Source organism: Panulirus ornatus, chromosome 57 (assembly GCF_036320965.1).
Source record: "Panulirus ornatus isolate Po-2019 chromosome 57, ASM3632096v1, whole genome shotgun sequence".
Taxonomy (NCBI): Eukaryota; Metazoa; Arthropoda; class Malacostraca; order Decapoda; family Palinuridae; genus Panulirus; species Panulirus ornatus.
The window spans coordinates 21,764,208-21,790,643 of NC_092280.1; the positions used below are offsets into that span (position 1 = coordinate 21,764,208).

The window sequence follows — 26,436 nt, forward strand, 5'->3', positions numbered from 1 at the left end:
TGGTATGGGAAAAAAGCTGCTAGAAGCAGTGAGAAGTTTTTAGCAAGGGTGTAAAGTGTTTTTTACGAGTAGGAAGAGAGGAGAGTGATTGGTTTCCAGTGAAGGTTGGTCTGTGGCAGAGGTAAATGCATGAGTTTTGGAGAGAGTGGCAAGTATGCTGTCTGTTGTGGATGAGAGGGCTTGTGAAGTGAGTCAGTTGTTGTTTGCCGATGATACAGCTCTGGTGGCTGATTCAAGTGAGAAACTGCAGAAGTTGGTGACTGGGTTTGGAAAAGTGTTTGAAAGGAGAAATTTGAGAGAAAATGCGAGTTAGAGCAAGGTTATTAGGTTCATTATGGTTGAGGGACTTGTTAATTGGGATGTAAGTTTAAATGGAGAAAAATTTGAGGAAGTGAAGTGTTTTAGATGTCTGGGAGTAGTCTTAGCAGCAAGTAGAACAATGGAAGCAGAAATGAGTCACAGGATGGGGGAGGGGGCGAAGGTTTTGGGAGCGATAAAGAATGTGTGGAAGTATGTAGGTAAGGAAATATTCAGCAGACTATCAACAAGGTGTGCTAAATTAGAACTAGAATATGATTTTCAGGTGTAGTAATAGCACTCGAAGGAGCACAAAGATATAATGAGAATATCCAAGGGAGGGCAACAAAAATGGTGTGTGAATTAAAAGAGCTGAGGTACAATGATAGGTTCATTACAGAGAGAAATTAGAGGCTGTAAATTTGCCCACTGTGGTTAGAAAAATGTAAAGTAGTATATTCTTAGTTATGGATTAGTGGATGAATGGAATAAACCAAGATATGAAAATGTGAATGATGACAGTTTAAGAATATTTATAAAAAATATCAGAAGGAGAAACTTCAAGAAAAGGGGCTCATTGAATTTAAAACTTCCTCCCCATTCAATGAAAGTATCTAATTACAGAATACACATGAGTTAGGAGTTTTTTTTAGTGATTGGCATATATTGTCTTTAATCTTATTATTTCTTTACATTAGGGTAGCATGCAATTTTTTATATTGATTTTTTCCCTTTATCCAGTGAGGAAGAATTAGAAGAAAAACCAAAGGCCAAAAGAAAGCGAATAAAGAAAATGTCATCATCTGATGATGATGATGATGGTGATGGTGATGATGATGATGATAATGAGGAAGGAAAAAGCATCAAGGTATGTTCATTAAGCTGCTAATTTTTTTTTAGTTGTTTTTGGAAAAGGCCCCTGGATGCTGGGTGTTGTTGGTTGTTGCAAGTAAATGAATTTAAGTATTATTATGAGTAATGGTTTATCTCTCTTTGTTATCACAAGACATATTTTATTATGTTTCATGGTTTTTCTATTATTAAATATCCTCCCAATTACAAATGTTGGATCAAGTTATTTATGATAAATATATATATATATATATATATATATGTGTATATATATATTCTTATCCCTGGGGATAGGGGAGAAAGAGTACTTCCCACGTATTCCCTGCATGTCGTAGAAGGCGACTAAAAGGGAAGGGAGCGGGAGGCTGGAAATCCTCCCCTCATTTTTTTTTCCAAAAGAAGAAACAGAGAAAGGGGCCAGGTGAGGATATTCCCTCAAAGGCCCAGTCCTCATCCTCTGTTCTTAACGCTACCTCGCTAATGCGGGAAATGGCGATTAGTATAAAAAAAAAAAAAAAGAAAAAATTATACTTTGTCGCTGTCTCCCACGTTAGTGAGGTAGCGCAAAGAAACAGACGAAAGAATGGCCCAACCCACCCACATACACATGTATATACATTCACATCCACACACACACATATACATACCTATACATCTCAACGTATACATATATACACACACACAGACATATATATGTACATAATTCATACTGTCTGCCTTTATTTATTCCCATCGCCACCCCACCACACATGAAATGACAACCCCCTCCCTCCGCATGTGCGTAAGGTAGCACTAGGAAAAGACAACAAAGGCCACATTCGTTCACACTCAGTCTCTAGCTGTCATGTATAATGCACCGAAACCACAGCTCCCTTTCCACATTCAGGCCCCACAAAACTATCCATGGTTTACCCCAGATGCTTCACATGTCCTGGTTCAATCCATTGACAGCACGTTGACCCTGGTATACCACATTGTTCCAATTCACTCTGTTCCTTGCACGCCTTTCACCCTCTTGCATGTTCAGGCCCTGATCACTCAAAATCTTTTTCACTCCATCTTTCCACCTCCAATTTGGTCTCCCACTTCTCCTCGTTCCCCCCACCTCTGACACATACATCCTCTTTGTCAATGATTCCTTGCTCATTCTCTCCATGTGACTAAACTATTTCAGAGCACCCTTTTCTGTTCTCTGAACCACACTCTTTTTATTACCACACATCTCTCTTACCCTTTCCTTACTTACTCGATCAAACCACCTCATACCACATATTGTCCCCCTGCATCTCATTTCCAACACATCCACCCTCTTCTGCACAACTCTATCTATAGCCCACGCCTCTCAACCTTATAACATTGTCGGAACCACTATTCCTTCAAATATACATAAACACATTCTTAGCTCTTTTCCAGCTTGCTAAGTTGAGACATGAATCTCCACACTTATGTAAGAGCATTATTGTTCATATACTAAAATATTGTTTACAAACTCTCTTCCAATCCTAGAATCACCTTGTTCTTCACCCACAAGGGTTCACAAATCCTTTTCACATGATTAAACTCTGTCCTACCATAAACCTTACCAAGTATTATGTGAAGACATATTTCTTTGTAATCCTTGCATTTCCCTTTACTCCTTTATTATGTTGTGGAACAATTAACAACTTTTGTTCATATGTTAGGCACACAAGCACTTTTATATAATTACCTGTTAGTACTGTACTAGGAGGGAGTTTTACATTCCTGGGGCCCTACCACTTGAACATCCTCTGCTATCATACAACTGCTTACATGTATGCATGCCCACTCCATTAACCATGTCCTAAGTCTTTCTGTTCCAGTTATCCACCACTCTTATACCATAAAATTTTGTTTTGCATCCTTTTTAACAAGTTTCTTACTTTATTTCATATTATGTCTTCTGTTTGCTATATCCCCACATCTCTCAAAGAACTGTTCTTTGATCACATTGTCAAACTCTTAAAAACTTGTGATAAGGTTGCATCTTATTCGTGTCTCTTCCTAGATGGATAAATTTGAATCCTCCAGCCTTTCCCTATAACTTTGCTTTCTTAATTCGGACCGTCATTGTTGTCCTCCTCGGGACTTTCTCTGTTAGTTCTTTATTCTTCTTAGTTTTTGACCAAACCTGAGAAGCATATCATAATTTTGGCCTCATGTAGGGTATGAATAGCTAGCTGAATATTTCCTCATCCATATACTTGAAGGCTATTCTGATACTTGTTGACAGTTTTGTCTCCCTTGCTGTTCTCCTGATATGGAACACTGGTGACAGGTGAGGGACATTATCAGTCCCCAACTAGCTTATATCCTGCTATTTGATAATCACTTTAAAGCTATTGTACTTTGAACTCTTACTTATATCCCCTCTGCCTTTGTGTGATGGCACTATACATGCATTCTGCCAATCCTCAGGCACTTCATCATAATCCATACATACACTGAATATCCTTACCAACAAATCAATGATACAGTCACCTCCTTTTTTGATCCATTCAACTGCAATACCATCCAAACCTGCCACCTTGCCGGATTTCATCTTCTGCTTGGCTTTCACCACCTCTTCTCTCTTAACCAAACCATTCTCCCTGACCCCTCTCAGTTCGCACACCATCCCGACCAAAACACCCTACATCTGCCACTCTGTATCATCAAGTACATTTAACAAACCTTCAAAATACTCGCTCCGTCTCCTACTAATTTCATCACTACCTGTTATCACTTCCCCTTTCCCTCCTTCACTGGTTCCCATTTTTTCTCTTGTCTTTTGCAAGTTATTTACCTCCTTCCAAAATATCTGTTTATTCTCCTAAAAGTTTGATGATACCCTCTCAATCCAGCTCTCGTGTGCCCTCTTTTTCAACCCTTGCACCTTGCTCTTGACCTTGTGCCGCTTTCTTATGTATATATCCTAGTCTTTGGCACTCCTTCCTTGTAAGTATCATCCAAACATCTCTCTTTTCTCTTTCGCTAACAACTTCATTTCTTCACCCCACCACTCACTACCCTTTCTTATATGCCCTACCCTACTCCCACCTTTCTTATGTCACATGCTTCTTTTGCACATGCCATCACTGTTTCCTTAATACATCCCATTCCTCACCCACTCCCCACTTGTCATTTGCTCTAACCTTTTGTCATTCTACACTCAGTCTCTCCTGGTACTTCCTCACACAAGTCTCCTTTCCAAGCTCACTTACTCTCACCACTCTCTTCTCTCTAACATTTATATAACGTTGAAGAAAAATCTCTTTAGAAATAGATGTTGTCCTCCACTGAGTTTCAGTTTAATGCACTGAAAAATGCAGGCGTAAGGCCTAAGTGTCAACTGAGTTTCCAGTGCATGTTTTATTGTTTACTTACATGAAAGACTGATTACTGATGAATAGTATGTTTTGATATATATGATTAATCTTGTTGCAATTAGTTCGATATATTGATAATATTTTTCATGATATAAGAACTAAAGAAATTACCAGCCACACCAGTCAGACACAGGATTAAAGTAGGGAGTCACTAGCAGCAATGCCTCCTGTTAATATCTCTGATGCCTGTTCCCTTTGGGAACTCCCTTAAGGGGGTGGCCATGGCAAAAGAATCTCCATAACTGGTAAACACCAGTACCTCCAACCTTTTCCTGCCTCATCTTGGTCATCAATTAATGCTGGAAGAGTCATTGTCCATAAAATGACTCTCAACATGACCCAAAATCAGATCAACATTGTCAAATAATTGGAGATCATCTTTTACCTGGTGGTTTGATTTTAGTTAAAAGCCAATCAGTTTCCTTCTGAGAAAACTTGGGAAGATTTTTTCTGGTTAGCATGGTGTAAGGATGACTGACTGTGAGGAGAAATTATTGTACACATCACTTCAGCCACCACCTAGGCTTGGCACAGAGCCTTGAAATTAAGATTCAAAACCCAGTACATAGGTACCCATCTAGAGGCATTGCTCAGCTCATGTTAACATCTGCCTGGTGACATTGAGTTTAAAAAATGCATGATGAGTACACAAGTACCTTAAAAGAGATTACGGTAATTATTTAAAGATACTCGTTTAGATATTGAGAATAATTTTTTTCACACTTGATTGCCATTTCCTGCTTTACTGAGGTAGCTCCAGGAACATTCTAAGAAAGGCCATGTACACTTACATTCATTCCTTAACTGTTGTGTGTAATGCACCAAGACCACAGCACCCTGTCCACAACCAGCCCTGCAGACCTTTCCATGGTTTCTCCTGGCTGCCTCACACACCCTGGTTCAGTTGATTGACACCACATCAACTCTTGTACACCACATCATTCCAGTTCACTCTATAGTGTGCACACCTTTCACCACCCTGCATGTTCAGGCCCTGATTACCTAAAATCTTTCACTCCATATGTGGATAGAAAATTTTAATTTTCTCCAGTCTGTCACAAGCTGAAGCATCGTGTTTTGAGGCCCACATGCTGTAGAATGTTGAGCCTTTGGCTTACTGTGAATAAAGGAAAAATTGATATGGAAAATTTGTACACGATTTGCAAGTGGCACAAAAGAAAGATAAATTAAATTTTGCTTTCATTTCACTAAATAGGATGAATCTCCAAGCAAGCACAAAAAGATTCGCCGTGTGATACGTGATGAAGACCTAATGGAGACTACTAAGAATGCCACACAGGAAGAAGAGGAGCGTCGCAAGCGTGTTGCAGAACGTCAGAAACAGGTATATTTCATCCATTTTCATTATACCTCTTAATTATAGTATATCAGTAGAGGTATACTACATTACATAATTGTATTCATATATGAATAACTCCCATGTCTTTTTGTAGAGCAACTAATTCTGTAATCCCATTTCTTTTTAAATTTATCTCTTATCTCCCTTCTGGAACATGCAGGTATTTCAACCATCCTCATATTTTTTGTTTGTTGTATTTTTGTGGATCCAAGGTAACTAATTTTCAAGAGATTTTATTGATATGAGCCTCCATGGTATAACAATTAGTGATGCTGACCATGGTGCATTCAAAGGCCACCCAGAGTCGAGTGCACTTAGGTTCTAATCGTGGCTGTGTCATCTGGTCCACATTTAACTCAGCTGTTCATTCTCCCAGCGGGACTGGTCAACAAAATGGATGCATGGTGTAAGTGGGAAGATTAGCAAGGGTTATGAGTGGTGAGATGAAGAAGTAAAATGTGAAAGAGAAAAGAGAGGCATTTGGATGGTACTTACAAGGAAGGAATGCAGTGGATTGGGAGATGTATAAGTGGCAGAAGGTCAAGAGGAAGGTTCAGGGGTTGAAAAATATGGCAAATGAGAGTTGGGGTGAGAGTATCATTAAACTCTAGGGAGAATAAAAAGGTGTTTTGAAAGGAGGTACATAATGTGCAAAAGGGAAGAGAACAAATTAGAACATGGGTGAAGTGGGCTAATGGAAAAGTGGAAACAGGTAGTGATGAAGTGAGGAGGATATGGATTGAATATTTGGAAGGATTGTTAGACGTGTTTGATGATAGAGTGGCAGATGTGAGAGTTGTGGAGAGTGGTTTAGTGAAGAGAAAAAAGGTGGTATAAACCTTGTGAAAGATGAAACGTGGCAAGGCATCGGGAGTGGATGGGATTGCTGATCAATTTATTAAGAATGGGTTTGACTGTTGTGATTGGTGTGTGAGGATATTCGATTGATGTATGGATCACAGTGAAGTGCTTAAGGATTGGAGGAATGTGTGAATAGTGCCTTTGTATAAAGGCAAAGGGGATAAGTTGAGTGTTCAGTCTACAGTGGTATGAGTTTATTGAGTGGTCCTGGTAAGTTGTATGGGAGGTTTTTGATTGATAGGGTGAAGGTATGTACAGAGTATCAGATTGGTTAGGAGGAGTATGGTGTCAGAAGTGGTAGAGGATGTGTGGATCAGGTGTTTGCTCTGAAGAATGTGTGTGAGAAATACTTAGAAAACCTGATGGATTTGTACTTGGCATTTATGGATCTGGAGAAGGCATATGATAGGGTTGCTAGAGATGCTTTGTGGAAGGTCTTAAGAGTATATGGTGTGGGATGTAAGCTGCTAGAAGCAGTGAAAAGCTTTTATTAAGGGTGTAAGGCTGTGTGCGAGTTGTGAGAGAGGAGATTGAATGGTTCCTAGTGAATGTGACAAGGGTGTGTGATGTCACCATGGTTGTTTGATTTCTTTATGGATGGGATGGTGAGGAAGGTAAACGCAAAAGTCTTGGAAAGTGGGACAAGTATGCAGCCTATTTGGGACGAGGGGGCTGGGAAGTGAGTCTATTGTTGTTTGCTAATGATGCAGCACCGGTAGTTGATTTGAGTAAGAAACTGCAGAAGTTAGTGACTGAGTTTGGAAGAATGTGGGAAAGGAGAAAGTTGAGAGTGAATGTGAATAAAAGCAAGGTTATTAGGCTCAGCAGGGTTGAGGGACAAGTTGTGTGAGATGTAAGTTTTGATGGAGAAAAATGGAGGAAGTGAAGTGTTTTTGATATCTGGTTGTGAACTTGACCATGATGGAACCATGAAAGCAGATGTGAGTCATGGGGGAGGGGGAACACTAAGATTCTGAGAGCGATGAAGAATATTCGGAGAGAGAAAGTTATCTTGGAAGGGTGAAAATATATTTTATTATGCAGATGTTACTTGACTTATGATGGGGTTACATTCTGAGAAATATTGCAAGTTGAAAATATTGTAATTTGAAAATACATTTCATACTGTACATCTAACCCACCAAACATCATAGCTTAGCCTATCCTGCCTTAGATGTTCTCAGAACACTACAGTTGGACAAAATGTAACTTCAAGCTTACTTTATGGTAAAGTGTTGAATATCTCACCGTCGTAGAGTCGAAATGTTGTAAGTCGAACCATCATGAATCAGGAGTCGTGTGCTTGATTACCTGTTTCCCACGTCAGTGAAGTAGCAGCAGAGAGAGACAAAGAAGACCCATCCACTCGTATACATACTTAGATACATCCCTTTACATACACGTACATATACATATATACATACATATACATGCGCCTGTGCTTGCTCATATGTTCCATTTCTGTTTAAAAACCAAAACTTTTCCTTCCCCTTGGAAGCATCCATTGATACATTCCATCTCTAAGAAGGGTGACCGTTCTGACCCCTCTAACTATTGGGCTAGTGCTTTGACATCCACCATTTCCAAAGTCTTTGAGTCCTTCCTCAACTCCCATATCCTTAAACACCTCAAAAATCATAGTCTTCTCTCTGATCACCAGTATGGCTTCCTTAAGGCGAGATCAAGTAGTGATATTCTTTCTTATCTTACTAATATCTGGTCATCATCCCTAACTAGTCCCTCAACCCTGCTCAGCCTAATAATCATGCTCTTATATACATTTGCTCTTAACTTTCTCCTTTCACACACTTTTCCAAACTCAGTCACCATCTTCTGCAATTTCTTGCTCAAATCAGCCACCAGTGCTCTATCACCAATGAACAACTGACTCATTTCCCAGGCCCTCTCATCCCCAACAGACCAGATACTTGCCCTTCTCTCCAAAACTCTTGCATTTACCTTCCTAACCACCCCATCTATAAATAAATTGAACAACCGTAGAGACATCACACACCCCTGCTACAGACTGACCTTCACTGGGAACCAATCACTCCTCTCTTCCTACTTGTACAAATGCCTTACACACTTGATAAGAACTTCTCTCTGCTTCTGGTAGCTTAACTCCCACACCATATACTCATAAGACCTTGCACAAAGCATCTCTATCAACCTCATCATTTGCCTTCCAGACCCATAAATGCCACTTACAGATCCATGTTTTTTTCTAAGTATTTCTCAGACATTCTTCAAAGCAAATGCCTGATCCACACATCCTCTTTCACTTCTGAAACCACACTGCTTCTCCCCAATCTGATGCTCTGTGCATGCCTTTACTCTCTCAATTAATACTCTCCTATACAATTTTCCAGGAATACTCCATAAACTTATGCCTCTATAGTTTGAACACTCACATTTGTTCCCTTTGCCTTTATATAGTAGGCACTGTACATACATCCTGCCAATCCTCAGGCACTGCAGTTCTCATTTGCCCTCTTTTTCCATCCTTGCACCTTCCTCTTGACCTCCTGCCACTTTCTTTTATACATATCCTGGTCATTTGCACTTCTTCATTGTAAGTATCGACCAAACGCCTCTCTTTTCCCCTTTACTAACAACTTTACTTCTTTATCCCACCACTCCCTACCCTTTTTAATCTGCTCACTTTCCACCTTTCTCGTGCCACGTGCATCTTTTGCACATCATCACTGCTTCCCTAAATACATCCCACTCCCCTCATGTTATTTGCCCTCACATTTTGCCATTCTACATTCAGTCTCTCCTGGTACTTCCTCGCACAAGTGTCCTTTCTAGGCTCACTCACTCTCACCACACTCTTCTCCCCAACATTCTCTCTACTTTTTTGAAAACCTTTATGATAAACCCTCAATTTATTGGATCCTAATATGACAGATTTTGGATATATCAGAAAAATAATGATAGTGCATTTATTAATATTAATTTGAGAAATGAAAAAATAAAAAAATATCAAACAGCAACATTCACATTTCATATTGCACTTGATTTTTGTAGCATGGGGTAGACTTTCTTTGTTTTGGTTACAACAAAAACAAAATTAAATCCAAGAAAACAATATAAAAAGAGAATGAACTTAAAATTCAACATGGCATGAGGCAAATATACACATAAATCACTGCTCAGCAACAATACTCTTCCTTCATGTGCGAGCAGAACAGAAATGACAAATTAGTGTTTTCATTATTCACAGGAGCCAACACAAGCATAATCTTGCAAGTGTGCAGGGTGGGGTCTCACACAGTAAGGGCACTGCTGCCTGAGGCTGGGTGTCGCCACAACTGGGGATGAAACCGCTGCTGGTGGGTACTCCTGTGTACCCATGGGTATCGTGGGAATTGGCGAACCCCAGGGGTGTAGGTGATGATGGTTTTACAAAGACAGGCAGCCACTGCCATCCAGCTTCACTGAGTATTCTTAATGTGGCTTCACCTCTACTACCATGCCTGACATGTCCCACACCTTCAGAGCGATGTCTTGCCTGCAGATAGGTGTGCGCATGGACAGCTTGGGCAGCATAGTGACATTACTTGCTGGGTTGCCCTATATAAGAGCCTGCCTGTCTTCTGTGGCCCATTCCCTGTTTTGCAGAGCAGTTTATCACTGGTTTATTAGATGATGTTGCTGGGGTGCCAGGACACGCATTTCGCAACTGTCTTCCTGCTGCCAACTGTGTGGATGATTTAGCCCCCTCTCTTAGGGGGGGTGTTGAGATATTGGAGCATAACCTGAGTCACTTTGCTGTTATGCAGGCTACCTCCAACTCCTGTGTTGCCCCTCAACATCCATTTGGCTGCCTTTGCTGCTGCTTTGGCACATCCATTGGACTGGGGGAAGTGGGCTGAGGAGAAGTGGGCCATGGTTACCCATTTTTTGTAAAAAGCTTTCATCTCCTCACTGTCTAGATTGGTTTCCCCTTCCAAGGCAATTTTCTTAGGTGTGCCCCATCTCCTGAAGGTGAGTAGCCTTGCAGTGACTTGGGATTTTCCACGTAGGTTCAAATCCTACTCACTGCACCATGTAAGAGGTGCAATGAAAGCAGGTTGTTTGTTCTCACTTTATGATCAAGAAGTATCCTTTCACAGGAGATGGGTGGCTTAATCTCTTAGTCCCATGCTGCTGGGTGCCCACCACAAAGCTATCATACCACACACTAAACCTTATAGTGATAGAGGAGTTGAAAGAAAGCGTGTGACCTTAAATGTGCACAGAAATAGGTTACATTCGATTTAGCGGACTTTCAGCATTAACAGATACTCCTTCCCCTCTATTAGTCTGTTAAATTGAGGGTTTACTGTTTGTGTGTATGCAAGTGAATGGGTCTTTCTTCATGTGTTTCCTTGTGCTACCTCGCTGATGCAGGAAACGGCGATCAAGCACATTAGATAAATAGATGTGTATAACTCTTTTTATGGCTGGTTATCCCAATTGCCAGTCTTTTTTCAGTACACAACTCTACAAGCTTATCACCATTTCCATTCGCAACACTGAATACTCCATGCGCATTAATTATTTCCTCAACTGCCACATTACTTGCCTTTTCATTCAAATCACCCATCATTAATACCTGGTCTCGTGTACCAAAATTGCTGACACTCACTCAGCTGCTCCCAAAACACTTGCATCTCATGATCTTTCTTCTCATATGTATGTATGGATAGATAGATAGATAGATATTTGTGTGTGTGTGTGTTTTTTTCATTGATATTTGTTTTTGCTGTTGCCTTTTGAAAATAATTGCAGCTTCATCATAAGTGCAGTCTGCACATAATTATTTCATTATCTCCCCTCATTAATGTTTCTCAGTTTTTAAAGAAAACTTTTTTCTTTTCCAGTACAACCAAATATTTGAAATTGATGTAGAGTCAGACCAAAAGAACTTGGGGAAGTTAGTCCTAGATTTCAACCCGGAAACAAAGGCAGAGCTCATTTCAATCAATGAAAAGCTAGTCAAGTTTTTGAAACCTCATCAGGTAAGTGTACTTGGTAAGCTTAAAACAGTAATAAGGTTAAATAAACTTACATGTTAGTGATTAATAATGTTACATTAGGGAGGCTTTCATTAATATGCAATATCTCGAAATGTACCCTTAATGTTGCCCTTTCTTGTTGAATAGATATTCCATATATTATGTGACTGTATTCCTAGCTTGTTATAGAAGGTGACGAAGAGAGGATGGGGTGGGAAACTTCTCTCTTTCTTTTGTTTCAGTTTCTAAGTTGGAATAGAAGGAGGAGTAAGATAAGGAGTTCTCATCCTCCTTGAAGTCTTAGGCTTGGGTGTCTGAATATATTTGGATGTAACCAAGATGAGAAGGGAGAGATAGGTAGTATGTTTGAGGAAAGAACCTAGATGTTTTGAATCTGCTTGAAAAACAGCTCAGGGATAATTGGGAAGAATGGTTTGGGATTGTCAGAGGGGTAAAGTTGTGGGATAATGTAAGAATGAGAGCTAAGGAAGGTGTAGCACTTTTGCTAAAGGAATTATGGGAATGTGTGAAACAATGTAGGGAAGTGAGCTCCAGACTGATAGAGGTAATAATGAAAGTGGATTATGAGAGGTGCTAGAGTGTTAGTGCATGGCCATGGAAAGGATGATGAAGAAAAGCAAGTGTTTGGAAGCAGTAAGTGAGTGTGTCATCAGTGTTGATGCAAGGAATCAGGTATTAGTGTTGGATGATTTGAATGTGAAAGTGGGAAATGTGGCAATTTACAATATAATTTTGGGGCATGGGCTACTCAGTAAGGTGTATAGAAACGGGGAACAGCTAGTAGAGTTGCTGAAAAATGGATTGGCAGTTGGGAGTGCCTGGTTTAAAAGAGGGGTCATACTTGATTATGCATGGGTGATTAGGAAGATGGTAAGTGGACATTATGGGATTGTGCTCTAATTTGTAGTCATGCAAATGGGAGACTCTTGGATGTGATTGTGATGAGAGGGCCAACTGATAGGATGTCCTGTCTTTCTTGGTGAATGGGGGTGAAAATTTGGAGAGGCTTTTAGAATAGAGGAAGTGATATGGGTACGAAGAGGGGTGAAAGTAAGAGAGCTTGAAGAGACTTGTAAAGAGATTTCAGGAAAGATTGAGTGTTGAAAGGTGAATGTGAATGAAACTTTGAAGTGAGTGGGCACTGGAGAGTGTTTGAGGAAGCATTACTGGCATGTGCAGAAGTGTGAGGCATGGGAAGGTAGGAGGTGGGTGTGTGAGAAGGAGTGATAAGTGTAGGGTGTGATGTAGTAAAGTTGCCAGTGAAAGAGAAAAGTTCATGGGTGGTACTTACAGGGAAGGAGGATAGTTAATTGGGAGATGTATCAGAAATAGTGGCAGGTGGTCAAGAGAAATGTGCAGTGGCTGAAAAGGAAGGAAAATGAAAGACTGGGTGAACAAATATCAGTAGACTTAGAGAGATTAGGAAAATTTCTTGGAAGGAGATTGATAGAGAAAAGCAAGAAAGCAAATGGGAACATCAATGAAAGGGGCAATGTCTGGCAGAGTCTGCCATGATAACAGCCTTGACTTGCCTGCTTTAAATTTTCTCTTTCCATAAAAGATTCCTCATTCTTGTTCTTGAAATCGTTTATACTACTTTATATAAACAAAATTCTCATGAATGTGATTACTTTAAAGTCACTTAAATTTCATCTATACAAAGAAAAAAAATTGCCCTAACACAACCATGTTTAAGATGCGACTAACAAGCACTTAACATATATTCTTTGCTTGACTGAAAGTGATACAAAAATATTAAGTGCCTGTTATACTACAAATGGTGAGAGAAAAATAAATAAAACATAGCAAACAATGTCACTATGGTGCGTTAGAAAAGATCTATTCGTGCAAGTTACAATTAACCATGGGAAGCATAGCCTATCAACACGTTTATCACACGATGCTAACGTGGTAAATGGCGATCTGATTATTATTTATAGATAGTGGTTCCAACAATTAGGCGTGGGCTATAGATAGGGTTGTGTGGAGGAGGGTGGATGTATTGGAAATGAAATGTTTGAGGACAATATGTGGTGTGAGGTGTTTGATTGAGTAAGTAATGAAAAGGTAAGAGAGATGTGTTGTAATAAAAAGAGTGTGGTTGAGAGAGCAGGAGAGGGTGTATTGAAATGGTTTGGTCACATGGAGAGAATGAATGAGGAAAGATTTACAAAGAAGATATATGTGTCAGAGGTGGATCGAACGAGGAGAAGTGGGAGACCAAATTGGAGGTGGAAGGATTGAGTAAAAAAGATTTTGAGCGATTGGGGCCTGAACATACTGGAGGGTGAAAGGTATGCAAGGAATAGAGTGAATTGGAACGATGTGGTATACCAGGGTCGACGTGCTGTCACTGGATTGACCCAGGGCATGTGAAGCATCTGGGGTAAACCATGGAAAGTTTTGTGCGGCCTGGATGTGGAAAGGGAGCTGTGGTTTGGGTGCATTACACATGACAGCTAGAGACTGAGTATGAACAAATGTGGCCTTTGTTGTCTTTTCCTAGCGCTGCCTTACGTGCACGTGGGTGTAGGGGAGTGCCATTTATGTGTGGCGGGGTGGTGGTGGGAATGGTTGAAGGCATCATGTATGAATATGTATGTATATAATGGAAAGGCTCACAATTTTCCGTGCGATCAAGTATATTCCTATGAGTCCACGGCGTGAAAATAGAAGTTATGAATGGAAGTTGTGGGAGGAAATATTAGGAGGAACTGTATGGATGAGAATGACTGAAAATTATCAGGGAAGACGGAGAGAATGTGCAGTTGTGCTGTCACCCTGAGTATGGGAAGGTGGCACAGAACATGGATGGAATGGACCAAGAATAGTGTGGGTGACCGGAAAGATTGGAATTGTGAAGTATACGTGATGTGTGTATATGCACCTGTGAATATTGAAGCTGTGCAAGGTAAGGATGAAATGAGGCATTTCTGGAGAAATGATGAGTTTGAGAGGGAAAGGAAGGCCTTTGTAATGGGTGATGAGAGTGCCAAGGTGGCATGTGATTAGCAAGATAGTTGGTAAATGGGAAGTGCTTGGAGTGTATGAGAATGGAAGTTATCTTGTGGATGTTTGTGCTGAGAGGGGATTATTCCTTGCTAACCACCTTTTTTAGCACAAGATGACTCACATATATGCATGGATGAGAAATGAGGGAAGAGAAGAACAAAAAGGTTTGATTGCTTGTTTGATAGTGAATGAAAGGTTGAGAAACATTTTGGATGCTAGAGTTGTGAGAGATTCTTTGGAGATGCTGATCGTTTTACCTTTCTTATGAAGGTAAGAATCTGGAAGAAGTGGAGATATGGAGTAAAGAAGAATGGAGAGGTAAAAGTGTTAGCAGAGGAGAATATGAACAGGAAAGAATGCAAGGAGGAATATGAAAAAAAGAATGAAAGAAAGTTTAGATGGAAGTGCACTAAATTTAGGATGCAATCTTGTAAATGAGGTATTTGAAATGTCTAGGAAAAAACTGTTAAAGGTTGTAGAATTAGTGGTTTGATATGAGGTTGTGAGATAAGAATAAAACTGGATATGTATTATGTACGGATGAGATTAGAAATGCTGTGGAAGAAAAAGGCATATGGTAGATTGTTTTTAAGTAATGTTCCTGTGAAAGTTCATCAAAGGAGGAGGGAAGAATATGTGTAAGTGGAATGTTAAGATGCTTGCAGAGAAAAAGATGAAGATTCTGGAAGAAAGTTGAATGAAATGTTTAAGGAAAATAAGGAGGTGAAAAAGGGAAGAGGTGGGTGTAAGAGTGGCAAAGTAGGGAAGGGGAGTTGCTGAATCAAAAGGAAGTAAAAAGATGGAAAGAATATTTGATAGATTGATGAATGTGGGAGAAGGTGAGACTGCAGTTGTTACATGCATGGGTATGGAGGATGGTAGGGAAAGGATACAAGTGCAGAGGCCTGTAGCAAAAAGGAAGGTTAAAAAGGCAATAATGAGGTTGAAGGTAGGAAGGGTACCTGGAGTGGATGGTATTATAGGTGAAATGTTGGATTATGGAGGTTAAAGTGCAATAGAGTGGATTTGTATGAGATGTAATTTAGCATGGAACAGATGGTTGTGCCTGAGGACTGGATGAAAAGTATTACTGTTCTCATATTCAAAGGGAAAGGTGCTAAGAAAATATATAGCCATTATAGGGGAATAAGCCTTGTTAAATATGTAAGGAAAATTGTATGCAAGAGTGTTAATTGATAATGATGAAAGTGACTGAATGCAGAATAAGTGAGTAGCAAGGGGGTGTTAGGCAGATCTGTGGACTAGATTTTTGTGGTGAGAATGACTATGGAAAAGTGGCTTGAGAATAGTAAGAAGCTGTGTGCAGCTTTTATGGATGTAGAGGAAGCTTATGACAGTTTAGTGGAATAATTTATGTGTTGAGGATATTTGGGGTAGGGAGACAGCTATTGAATGGTGTGAAAACCTTCAAAAGAGGAGTAAATGCATGTGTAAGAGTGGATGGAGAGTTGAGCAAAAGTTTCAGTAAATGTGTGAATGTGAGACAATGCTGTTTGATGTCTCCTTGGCTTTTTTTTAACATTGTTAGTTGGAACATTAGGTAGGAGCCTCTGCAAACACCGCACTAAACTTATCCGCTGCCAATGGCCTGTTAAGGGTGAGGCACTAAGAAGTGGCAGTGAAGTTCACGGGTTATGGAGACAGCATTACCTTAGGCACCCCCTTGAAGGAGTTCCAGTTGGGAACAGGCAACAGAGATATATAGCGATAAGAGAGATGAAAGCAAGACTAGGGAAAAGGAATGTAGAAATGGAGTTTAGTGATGAGTTGTGGTGGCTAGTGACAAGCTTATTTGTGGATGATGCTGTGTTGTGTGTTAAGAGTGAAGAGGAGTTGCAGAAGGTTGTAAATATGTGTTTTATAATGTGTATAAGCATAGCTGATTGAAGATAAATGTGAGTGAAAGTAAAGTAATGGTGTTTGAATGAAAACTGAAAAATTTTAGATTCAGCAAAACCCTATAGAGTGAAAGAAGAAAGTGTACTAAACTGTTATAGGGAAAGAAAGGCTGGAATAGGTGACAATTTAAGTATTTGGGAGCCATTTGAGTAAGTTTGGTGGTAGGAGAGATAAAGGAGAGAGCAGAACATGGTAGAAGAGTCATTGGGTACCATAATAGAATATTTAAGGGTAGAGATGTAAATATGGAAGTGAAGAAGGTATTAAGCACAGTATAGTCCTCTCTACCCTGATCTCTGCAGCTGAAACATGGACATGGGATGAGGCACAGGGGCCGAGAATCCAGGCAGTGGAAGTAAGTTATTTGAGAGGAGCATTTTGGATGATTAGGTGAAATGAAGAAACTAATGAGGGAAGGGTGTATGACAGCTTTGGTATGGCAGGGAATGCAAAGGGAATGAATTATGGAGTGGTAGAATGGATGAAATGTAACATTTAAGGTGGTTTGGGCATGTGGAAAGCATTCAAGATGGGGAATGTACAAGAAGAGTGTATGATCAGATGATTAATGGGATTGGTGAGAGAGGTAGACCACCTGTGATATGGGGAAATAGAGTGATAGGGTGCTAGAGGGAGAGAAATGGGGGAAGAATGTGTGGAATGGTGTGTGCAAGGGAGACATGTAAGGACAAGGTTCAGTGGAGACACTTTTGCTGTGCCACCACCTTGATGGCAGTTCCCAGAGGTAATGGGCATCAGATACATGATAGATAGATAGGTATGTACTGGAGTTTGCAGTATATATGATTATGTGCATATGTGTCTTCAAGACTTTTTATTGATTATTACCAATTACATATGCAATTTATCTTATACTCTGTACTTTTCTTTAGTTTAAGGGCATAAAGTTTATGTGGGATGCCACCATCGAAAGTTTGGAAATGTTGAAGAGTAAACCTGGAAGTGGATGCATCCTTGCTCATTGCATGGGCCTTGGCAAAACCCTTCAGGTAAGTTATCTGTATGTGGTAAAGCAAATGATTTATCTTAGATTTGGTTACTTACTTAAACTACTAAGGATTGTAACTCACAGATAATTTATTAGTGGAAAATTAGTCTGCATTTACAGCAGAGGACATCTTTGAAGTACAGGTTTGAGGATCACATTTTATGTAAGGAAGTGTCGTTTTAGGAGCAGTAGAGGATTTGCGTGAGAAAAACCTGGAGAAAGCATATGATAGGGAAGATAGAGGTGCTGCAAGAAGTTGTTAGATATATGGTTTCGGAGAAAAGCTGTTAGAAGCAATTAGGAGTTTTATATCAAGAGATTCAGGCATGTGTGTGTGTGTGTGTGGATAAAGAGGGTTAGTGGAAAGGAGATTTTGTGTGAAGAAATAACAGGAGAGATTGAGTATAGAATTGCAACAGATGAGAGTAAGTGAAGCAAGGGGAATGAGTGAGGGATTGGAGGCATTTATAGAAACAGTGCTGGCATTTGCAAGAGATGCATGTGGCATGTGGGAAGTGGGCAGATTAGAAAGGGTAGTGAGTGGTGGGATGAAGAAGTAAAGTTGCTAGTGAAAGAGTTATTATCGTATAATTCTCCAAAGCATTGCAACAAATTGGAACAAACATATATTGATAACAATGGAGGAGCAATCAGGATGGTACGTGAAGTACTGAAAACACTCATCTTCTTAAAAGATGATAAAGTACTGATAATGGGGGATTTCACATATATAGAGAAAGTCTTATAGACTAGGGGAATTTAGATTCTTGCTGTGATAAGTTGTGGAGAGAGAAGAGTTTAAAAGTGTATACAGAAAAACTCCTAACACTAACATGTCACCAAGCATACTGAGAGGGACTGATACATCATTGTTCCTAATAGTTATCTTCACTCATCCTAGCATGGATGTTGAGAACATTTTAGATGATACACCAGTTGGAAGAAATGATCATGTTATACTCAAGTTTGAATATTTAGACATTAAAAGAACGGAGGTGACATGGGATATGAAGAGGAAATATAATTGGGGAAACTATAAAAACTTCAATAATTTCTATGGTAACATAGGTTGGGAAATTGAATTCAGTATCCAAGAATAAGAGTTTTGTGATGAGTGGTTCTGTGAGATTTACAATGAAGAAGTAGAAGGAGGATACCTCAAGCCTCAAATTCAGAGGGAATAGTAAGAAAGAGAAAGGAATGGTTTAGTAAAAGATTTCATAAATTACAATTGAAGAAGTAGAAGGAGGATACCTCAAGCCTCAAATTCAGAGGGAATAGTAAGAAAGAGAAAGGAATGGTTTAGTAAAAGATTTCATAAAGTAAAGGAACTTCAAGATGTGCCCTGGTGAAAATACAATGGCACTTTAGCCAGCCAGCATTTGTAAGGTATAAGAGAGCACAGAATGAGTATAGCAGGATAAGGAAAGAGATACAAAGAAACTTGTAAAAGGCATGCAAAAATCCAAGATTTTTCCATGAATTCATCAGTCATTTGTCAGTTAAGGTTCTGTTAATCAGGCTAAGGGATTCAGCTAGCATTTGCAAGGTATAAGAGAGCACAGAATGAGTATAGCAGGATAAGGAAAGAGAAACAAAGAGACTTGTAAAAGGCATGCAAAAATTCAAGATTTTTTCATAAATCCATCAGTCATTTGTCAGTTAAGGTTCAGTTAATCAGGCTAAGGGATTCAGAGGGAAACACTGTAGAGAATGATGTAAAGTTACATGAAGAACTGTATAACAGGTTCAAAAGTGTTTTCATGCTGAAAGACACTATATCCCCACTAGAGTGATGGAATGGGAAAAAGGTTTTAAAAATCATCGAGATATCTAGAAAAGATGTCAACAGAACACTTAGAGAAATTGACCCGTACAAGTCCCATGGTCATGATGAAATTTCATCTTATGTGCTTAAGATGTGTGAAGAAATGTTCGATAAACCACTTGAAGTACTGTTCAAAATTTCACTGGAGAAAGGCAGTGCCATGGGAATGGAAAAGGGCAAACATCATATCTGTGTAAGAAAGGAGGCTGAAAACTGGTCTTACTAACAAGTGTGGTATGTAAGGTTCTGAAAAAGATTGTCAGAGAGGAAGTGAATGGCTTTCTGGAGAGGAAAATTTCTTATGTGAGAGACAGCATGATTTTAGGGAAAGGAGGTCATGTGTAACCAACCTCTTGGAGTTTTACGAGAGAGTGAGCTCAGTAATGGACAAAAGGGAAGGCAGTCCTGTAGCCTCCAGCAATCTTTTAATATGCATACCATCCATTTTTTCCCATTCTCACTTATCTCGTATATGATTTTCCAAGTCCAAAATATGCTGTGATTTACATATAGTGCAACTAACTTTTCAGCTAGATCTCTCATTATGGAAATGTCAACCACTGTGTCTAATTTTCTCATCAGTGAACCCTTTATGCAGTGCATAAAAAGATCCACCAGAGGTTGTAACAAGAAACTAAGCATGCAACTTGTTAGGAAAAGTTGGGAAGATGCACATGTTGTATATGAGTATTGGATAACTGGAATAAACTGAACTGTGAAATGTGGATGCAAAAAGGATACAAAAGTGTAAAAAGTTTTATGACTGCAAGAAACTAAGCAAGCATCATGGTTGGACAAGATGTGAAGAATTACTTGTCCTGTCAAATTGGTGGATAATTGGAATATACTAAAAGATGAAATGTGAATGGAAACAGGAAACAAAAGTTTATATTGTTTCATGATAAATTTAAGAAATGGGTTACTGTGAGTGTAAGGCTCCCTTGTAAAAAGTTAGTTACAAAGAAAAAAAGTCATACTGTTTGATCATTCATTATAAAACTGAGTTACTGGACTCTTCCTGCGAGTGAATACTCTGTGAATCTGAAGTCACCCTTGATAGGGCTGATGTGGGTTTGTCTAATGATGATAGACATAAAACTTTGACTAGGTACTAACTATTACAGGCAGACAGTAATGCATGCCAAGATGTATTAGCTTAGGGTTAATATGTGGTATTGTTTGCTATATTTTAGAATGCTGTCTTTTGATTGTTGTATGTTGGATATTAGTTTTTTGTGGAAAAATTATTTATGCTGATATGTGTTCCACACAGTGTATTTTTTTCATAAAGAAGTAAAGCAAGTTTGGTATTATTGCATAGAGTTAATAAATTGTGTTTTTCTTTTTGGATAGGTAATTGCCTTCACCCATTCATTGCTGACAAATAAGAATGCTAGCCGTTATATACAAAGAGTAATGGTGTGCTGCCCTGTCAACACTGTTTACAACTGGGTCAGTGAATTCAACAACTGGTTGAAAGGGAAAATGCTACCTTTTGACATTATTGAGCTTGTTTCGTAAGTGTTCATTTCTTGTCCATTTTCTTATTTTATATTTTTCTGTTGCCTTACAAGAAAGATTAAGTTTTTTGATGTTAATGAGCTTGCTTTACAAGTCATTTGCTTTTCCACTTTTAAGAAGTCCTTTATAGTGATGTAATTCAGTTGCATGTTAGACACATACATTATGTATATCAACTACTTACTCCTGCAGCAAATTACCAGGTAGGTAGTACTTACCTTTCTTCCAGCCTTACCTACAAGTGAAATGCTGGTAAAATATCCTTAATACATATAATCTCTCATTGTCTTGCATAACATTTGAAAGTCCGTAACTCACACAGCTCATTCTTTGTAACTAGACTTTCCTGCAGTGGACACTATATTAGCCCTGATATTTGGCAAAATGGTATGAGTTATTGATAGAAGTAGTAGGTAGGGACATTAGGAAGGAGCATTAGATAGAAACAGTTGAGATAAGTAGTTGGTAGAAACTTTAGGTAGAAGTGGTAGGTTAGAATTTTAGGCTGACCTGTTAGTTAGAAGTAGTCTAGGAATATTAGGTATGAGCCTGTGGGAACACTGCACCAGAGTTACCCTCTGCCAATGGCCTGTTAAGGGTGAGGCACCAAAGGCCAAGGTGCTGCACTGGAGCTCACCATATATGGAGAATTTTGCCATGGCCACCCTCTTGAGGGTGTTTCTGGAGGGAGTGGGCATTAGAGATATAGATAGACAGGGAGGGATAGTGATGGGAGTGTTTATCAAGTTTGCCCCTCCGTTGGGGGGGGTGAATGGATGTGACAAAATTTATATAGATCAAGAAATTGTTACTGAATACAGAAAAATTATACAAAATATGTATAAGAGAAATATGTAGGAATCAAATGAAAGACACAATATCACTACTGATTGAAGTGAAGAAAGTGTGAAAAGTACGAAGTCAGTAATGACAGTAGACAAAGAGAAAGTGAAGAGCTCCACCTTGGATGACTCTTAACATTCCTTCACCCTCTGTTGCTCCTCTTACTAATCCGATGCCTCTTTCTGTAATCTCTTTTCGAACTGTCCTAAAAGCACTTCCTTCTCTGGACACAAGCAAGGCTTATGGTCCTGATGGCATCCATCCTTGTACACTGAAAGATTGTGCCTCTGAACTTGCACCTGTGCTTGCTTATCTGCTCTGTTTCTGCTAAAAACTAAAACTCTGTCTTCTCCTTGGTAGCATGCACTGATACATTCCCTCCCTAAGAAAGGTGACTGTTCTAACCCCTCTAACTATCGTCCTGTTGCTTTGATATATACCATTTCCAAAGTTTTTGAATCCCTTCTAAACTCCTATATCCTTAAGCACCTTGAAAATCACAGTCTTCTCTCAGATCACCAGTATGGCTTCTGTAAGGTGAGATCCACTGGTAATGTTCTTTTCTATCTTACTAATGTCTGTTCATCATCCCAGAAAGATTTTGGGAGTCATGTGTAGTTGCCCTTGACATACCTAAGGCTTTTGACAGGGTGTGGCAAGGGGGTCTCATCTCTAAACTCCCCTCTTTTGGCTTCCTTTCTTTTTTGGCTTCCTTTCTTTTTTGGCTTCCTTTCTTCACTTTGCCCCCTCATATCTAGCTACCTCTTCAGCTGATCTATCTCTGTGGTTGTTGATAGATCAGCCTCCCCTGTTTTCTCCATCAACAGTGGTGTTCCTCAAGGTTCTGTCCTGTCCCCTGCACTTTTTCTCCATTTTTTCAATGATTTCCTCTCTTCCACAAATAATCCGATGCACTCATATGCTGACAACTTAATACTGCATTCATCCACATCCCTCAAATCTGCTCCCTCACCGCTCGATCTGCATCTCGTCTTGACACAGCTTCGTTAATAAACCCAGACTTGGACATGATATCTCAGTGGGGTAGACAAAATCCTTTTAAGTTTAATGCTTCTAAGAAACAGTTTCTACCCATCTCTCTATCGAAAACTCCTCACAACTCTCATCTCTCCTTTGAAGGTTCTGTAATTCCATCTCTTGACTGAATGAACATACTTGATATTACTGTAACATCCACTTTCTCTTGGAAATACCACTTTACAGGAATAGCTAAGTCTGCCTCAAAGAAACTGGGTGTCCTGTTTAGATGTCAAAATTTCTTCTCTTCTGAACAGTTACTCTGTTTATACAAGGGATTGATTTGTTCTTGTATGAAGTACTGCTCTCTTATTTGGGGTGGTTCTGTCTCTGTATGCTTATTTAACAGAGTTGATTCAAAAGCAGTCCGACTCATAGACTGTGCCATGCTAACTTCCAGACTTGACCCCTTGCCGTACGTTGCAGTGTTGGTTCACTTTCCCTCTCCTATAGGTATTACTTTGGTTTTTGCTCCCAAGAGCTGGCTGCTTGTGTACCCCTACCTCTTGCTAGATCATGCAATACTTGGCAAGCTTCTGTTTTGAAAACTACTTCTTTCCCTACATGCCGAAGCTTTGATATTCTATACCTTTTCAGGTGTTTTCCAATAACTGTGTGACCTAGCACATTTCAAAAGACAGGTCTTTCACTTCCTCCAAAATTCATAAATACTTTCCCCTGTCTTTCCTTTTTCTGTTTCATAACTCTTTCTATATTTCAATTAAGGTCAAGCCTTGATATGGACTTTTCCTCCATGACTGAAACCTTTAAAAAAAGGAGGCATTCATGAATAAAGTGAAAGGCAATAGGACATGCAGATGATTAAGAGACAGGTGCACTTACTTTGACAAATGTAAGTATAATCATCCCATTAAATGTATAAAAGGACTCCTTTTAGGAACTTTAGATGTCAGGATATTGAAATTGAGAGATATGTGATTATGCACATTCAGAAATCTATTATGAATATAAATGTGGGGATCAGGTCTTTACTTTAAAGAATGTATATGGGAAACACTTGAAAACAAAAGATGGATTTGTATGTGGCAGTTAGAGACCTAGAGAAGGCATATAATAGGGTTGATAGAGATGCTATGTTGAACATCTAAGAATATATGATGTGGGAGGAAAGCTGCTTGAACCAGTGAGAAGTTTCTGTCAAGGATGTAAGGCTTTTGTATGAGTACGAAGAAAGGAGAGTGAATGGTTCCAAGCATAGGTTGTTGTGCAGCAGGGGTGTGGGATGTCACCATGGTTGCTCAGTTTATTTATGGATGGGGTGGTGAGGGAGGCAAATGCGAGAGTCATGGAGAGAGGGGCAAATTTGCAGTCTCTGGAGGATGAGAGGGCCTGGAGGCAAGTCAGTTGTTATTTGCTGATGATAACCACTGGTGGCATATGTGAGAGGGAAACTGCAGAAGTTGGTGACTGAGCTTGGAAGAGTGTGTGAAAGGAGAAAGTGGAGAGTAAATGATATTAAGTTCAGCAGGATTGAGGGACAAGTTAGTTGGGATGTAAGTTTGAATAGAGAAAAATTGGAAGAAGTGAATTGTTTTAGGTATTTGGGAAAGGACTTGGCATTAAATGGAACCTTGGAAGCAGAAGAGATTCATAGGGTGGGGGAGGGGATGAAGGTTCTGGGAGTGATAATGTGTGGAAAGGGAGAACTTTATCTTGGAGAGCAAAAATGGGTAAGTGTTAAGGAATAGTAGTTCCATCAATATAATATAGTTGCGAGGCATAGTTTATAGATAAGGTTGTGCGGAGGAGGGTGGATGAGTTGGAAATGAAATGTATGAGGACAATATGTGGTGTTGAGATGGTTTGATTGAATAATGAAAGGGTAAGAGAGATGTAATGAAAAGAGTGTGGTTGAGAGAACGGAAGAGGGTGTGTCGAAGTGGTTTGGACATATGGAGAGAACGAGTGAGAAAAAGTTGACAAAGAGGATATATGTGTCAGAGGTGGAGGGAACAAGGAGAACTTCACTTGGAACCTTTCACTCTCCTCTTTTTGTGCTTGTTCACACTCCATACGCCCTTGATAATAACTTATCATTGCTTGTAGCGGATTACCTCCCACACCTTATCTTCGTAAGACCTTCCACAAAGCATCTCTATCAACCACATGCCTTCTCCAGATCCATAAATGCCGCATACGAATCCATCTGTTATTCTAAATACAGGTACACCACCGAATTTCCAGCAACTGATGGTTCGGTACCTCCTTTAGTCCTGACGAAATTACGTGAGGGTACTTAAAATTACTGCGGCCACCAGACTAGTTTACTGGGCGGCCGCAGATGGAATTGTGTGTAGGGCACACTTATTTACATTCTTTACACTGCACTTGTTGGCGGTGATACCACACTTCTGTGAGATTCTTAGCTTATTTTGCTTTAATTTAACCCTAGCTATGGCTTCTAAGACATATGAGAGTGTCAGTAGTGGTGTCAAACGTAAACACCAGTCCATATCGATCCAAGATAAAGTAGAACTGTTGAAAAAAATGGACTGTGGTGTTTCGGTACATAAGCTTTGTGACGTCTACAGTATTGGTTTGTCAACTGTGTATGATGTAAAGAAGAAAAGGGAGAATCTGCCACTTTATCATCAAACACACTGAACAGTCCCTCAAAATACTCTCATCTCCTCCTCCACTCTATCATTACCGGTTATCACCTCCCCTTTTGCCCCTTTCACCGATGTGTCCATTTGTTCTTTTGTCTCCTTTCAAAACTTCTTTTTATTCTTCCTTAGGTTTAATGATACTCTCTCACCCCAACTCTTATTTGCTTTCTTTTTTAACCCTTGCAACTTCCTCTTGACCTCCTGCCACTTTCTCTTATATACATCTCCCAATCATTTGCGCTCCTTCTAAGTACTGCCCAAACGCCTGCCTTTTCTCTTTCACTAGCAGCTTTACTCTTTCATCCCACCACTCGCTACCCTTTCTAACATGCCCATCTCCCACCTTTGTCATGCCGCATGCATCTCTTGTAGATGCTATCACTGTTTTCCTAAATACCTCCCATTCTTTGTCCTCTCCCCTCACTTCATTTGCTCTCACCTTTTACCATTCTACCCTCAAAATCTCCTGGTATTTCTTAACACAAGTCTCCTTTAATAGCTCACTTACTCTCACCACTTTCCTCTCCCTGACATTGTCTCCTCTTTTTTGAAAACCTCTACAAATCTTCACCATCTCCTTCACAAGATAGTGATCAGACATCCCACCAGCTGCCCCTTTCAGCACATTTTCATCCAAAAGTCTCTCTTTTACATGGCTACAAATTAATACATAATCTAATAATGCCCTTTGATCATCTCCCTTCCTCATGTACGTATTCTTGTGTATGTATCACTTTAAACCAGGTATTTGTAGTCACCAGTCTTTTTTCAGCACACAAATCCCCAAGCTCTTCACCTTTTCCATTCATAACAGTGAATACCAGTGCACCGGTTATACCCTCAACTGCCACATTA

The 26,436-nt window shown here is 39.6% G+C and overlaps 1 protein-coding gene across 1 annotated transcript in view; it reads left to right on the top strand.

Annotated features, from left to right (window-relative positions):
* Positions 1–26,436, top strand: part of LOC139766253 (uncharacterized) — a 181,574-nt gene that overhangs the window by 83,811 nt on the left and 71,327 nt on the right. Inside the window, exons 15-19 of the mRNA XM_071694642.1 lie at positions 1,039–1,165; positions 5,752–5,880; positions 11,625–11,762; positions 17,606–17,722; positions 20,903–21,066. Of these exons, the coding sequence (XP_071550743.1) occupies positions 1,039–1,165; positions 5,752–5,880; positions 11,625–11,762; positions 17,606–17,722; positions 20,903–21,066 (675 nt within the window). The remainder of the gene's footprint in view (positions 1–1,038; positions 1,166–5,751; positions 5,881–11,624; positions 11,763–17,605; positions 17,723–20,902; positions 21,067–26,436) is intronic.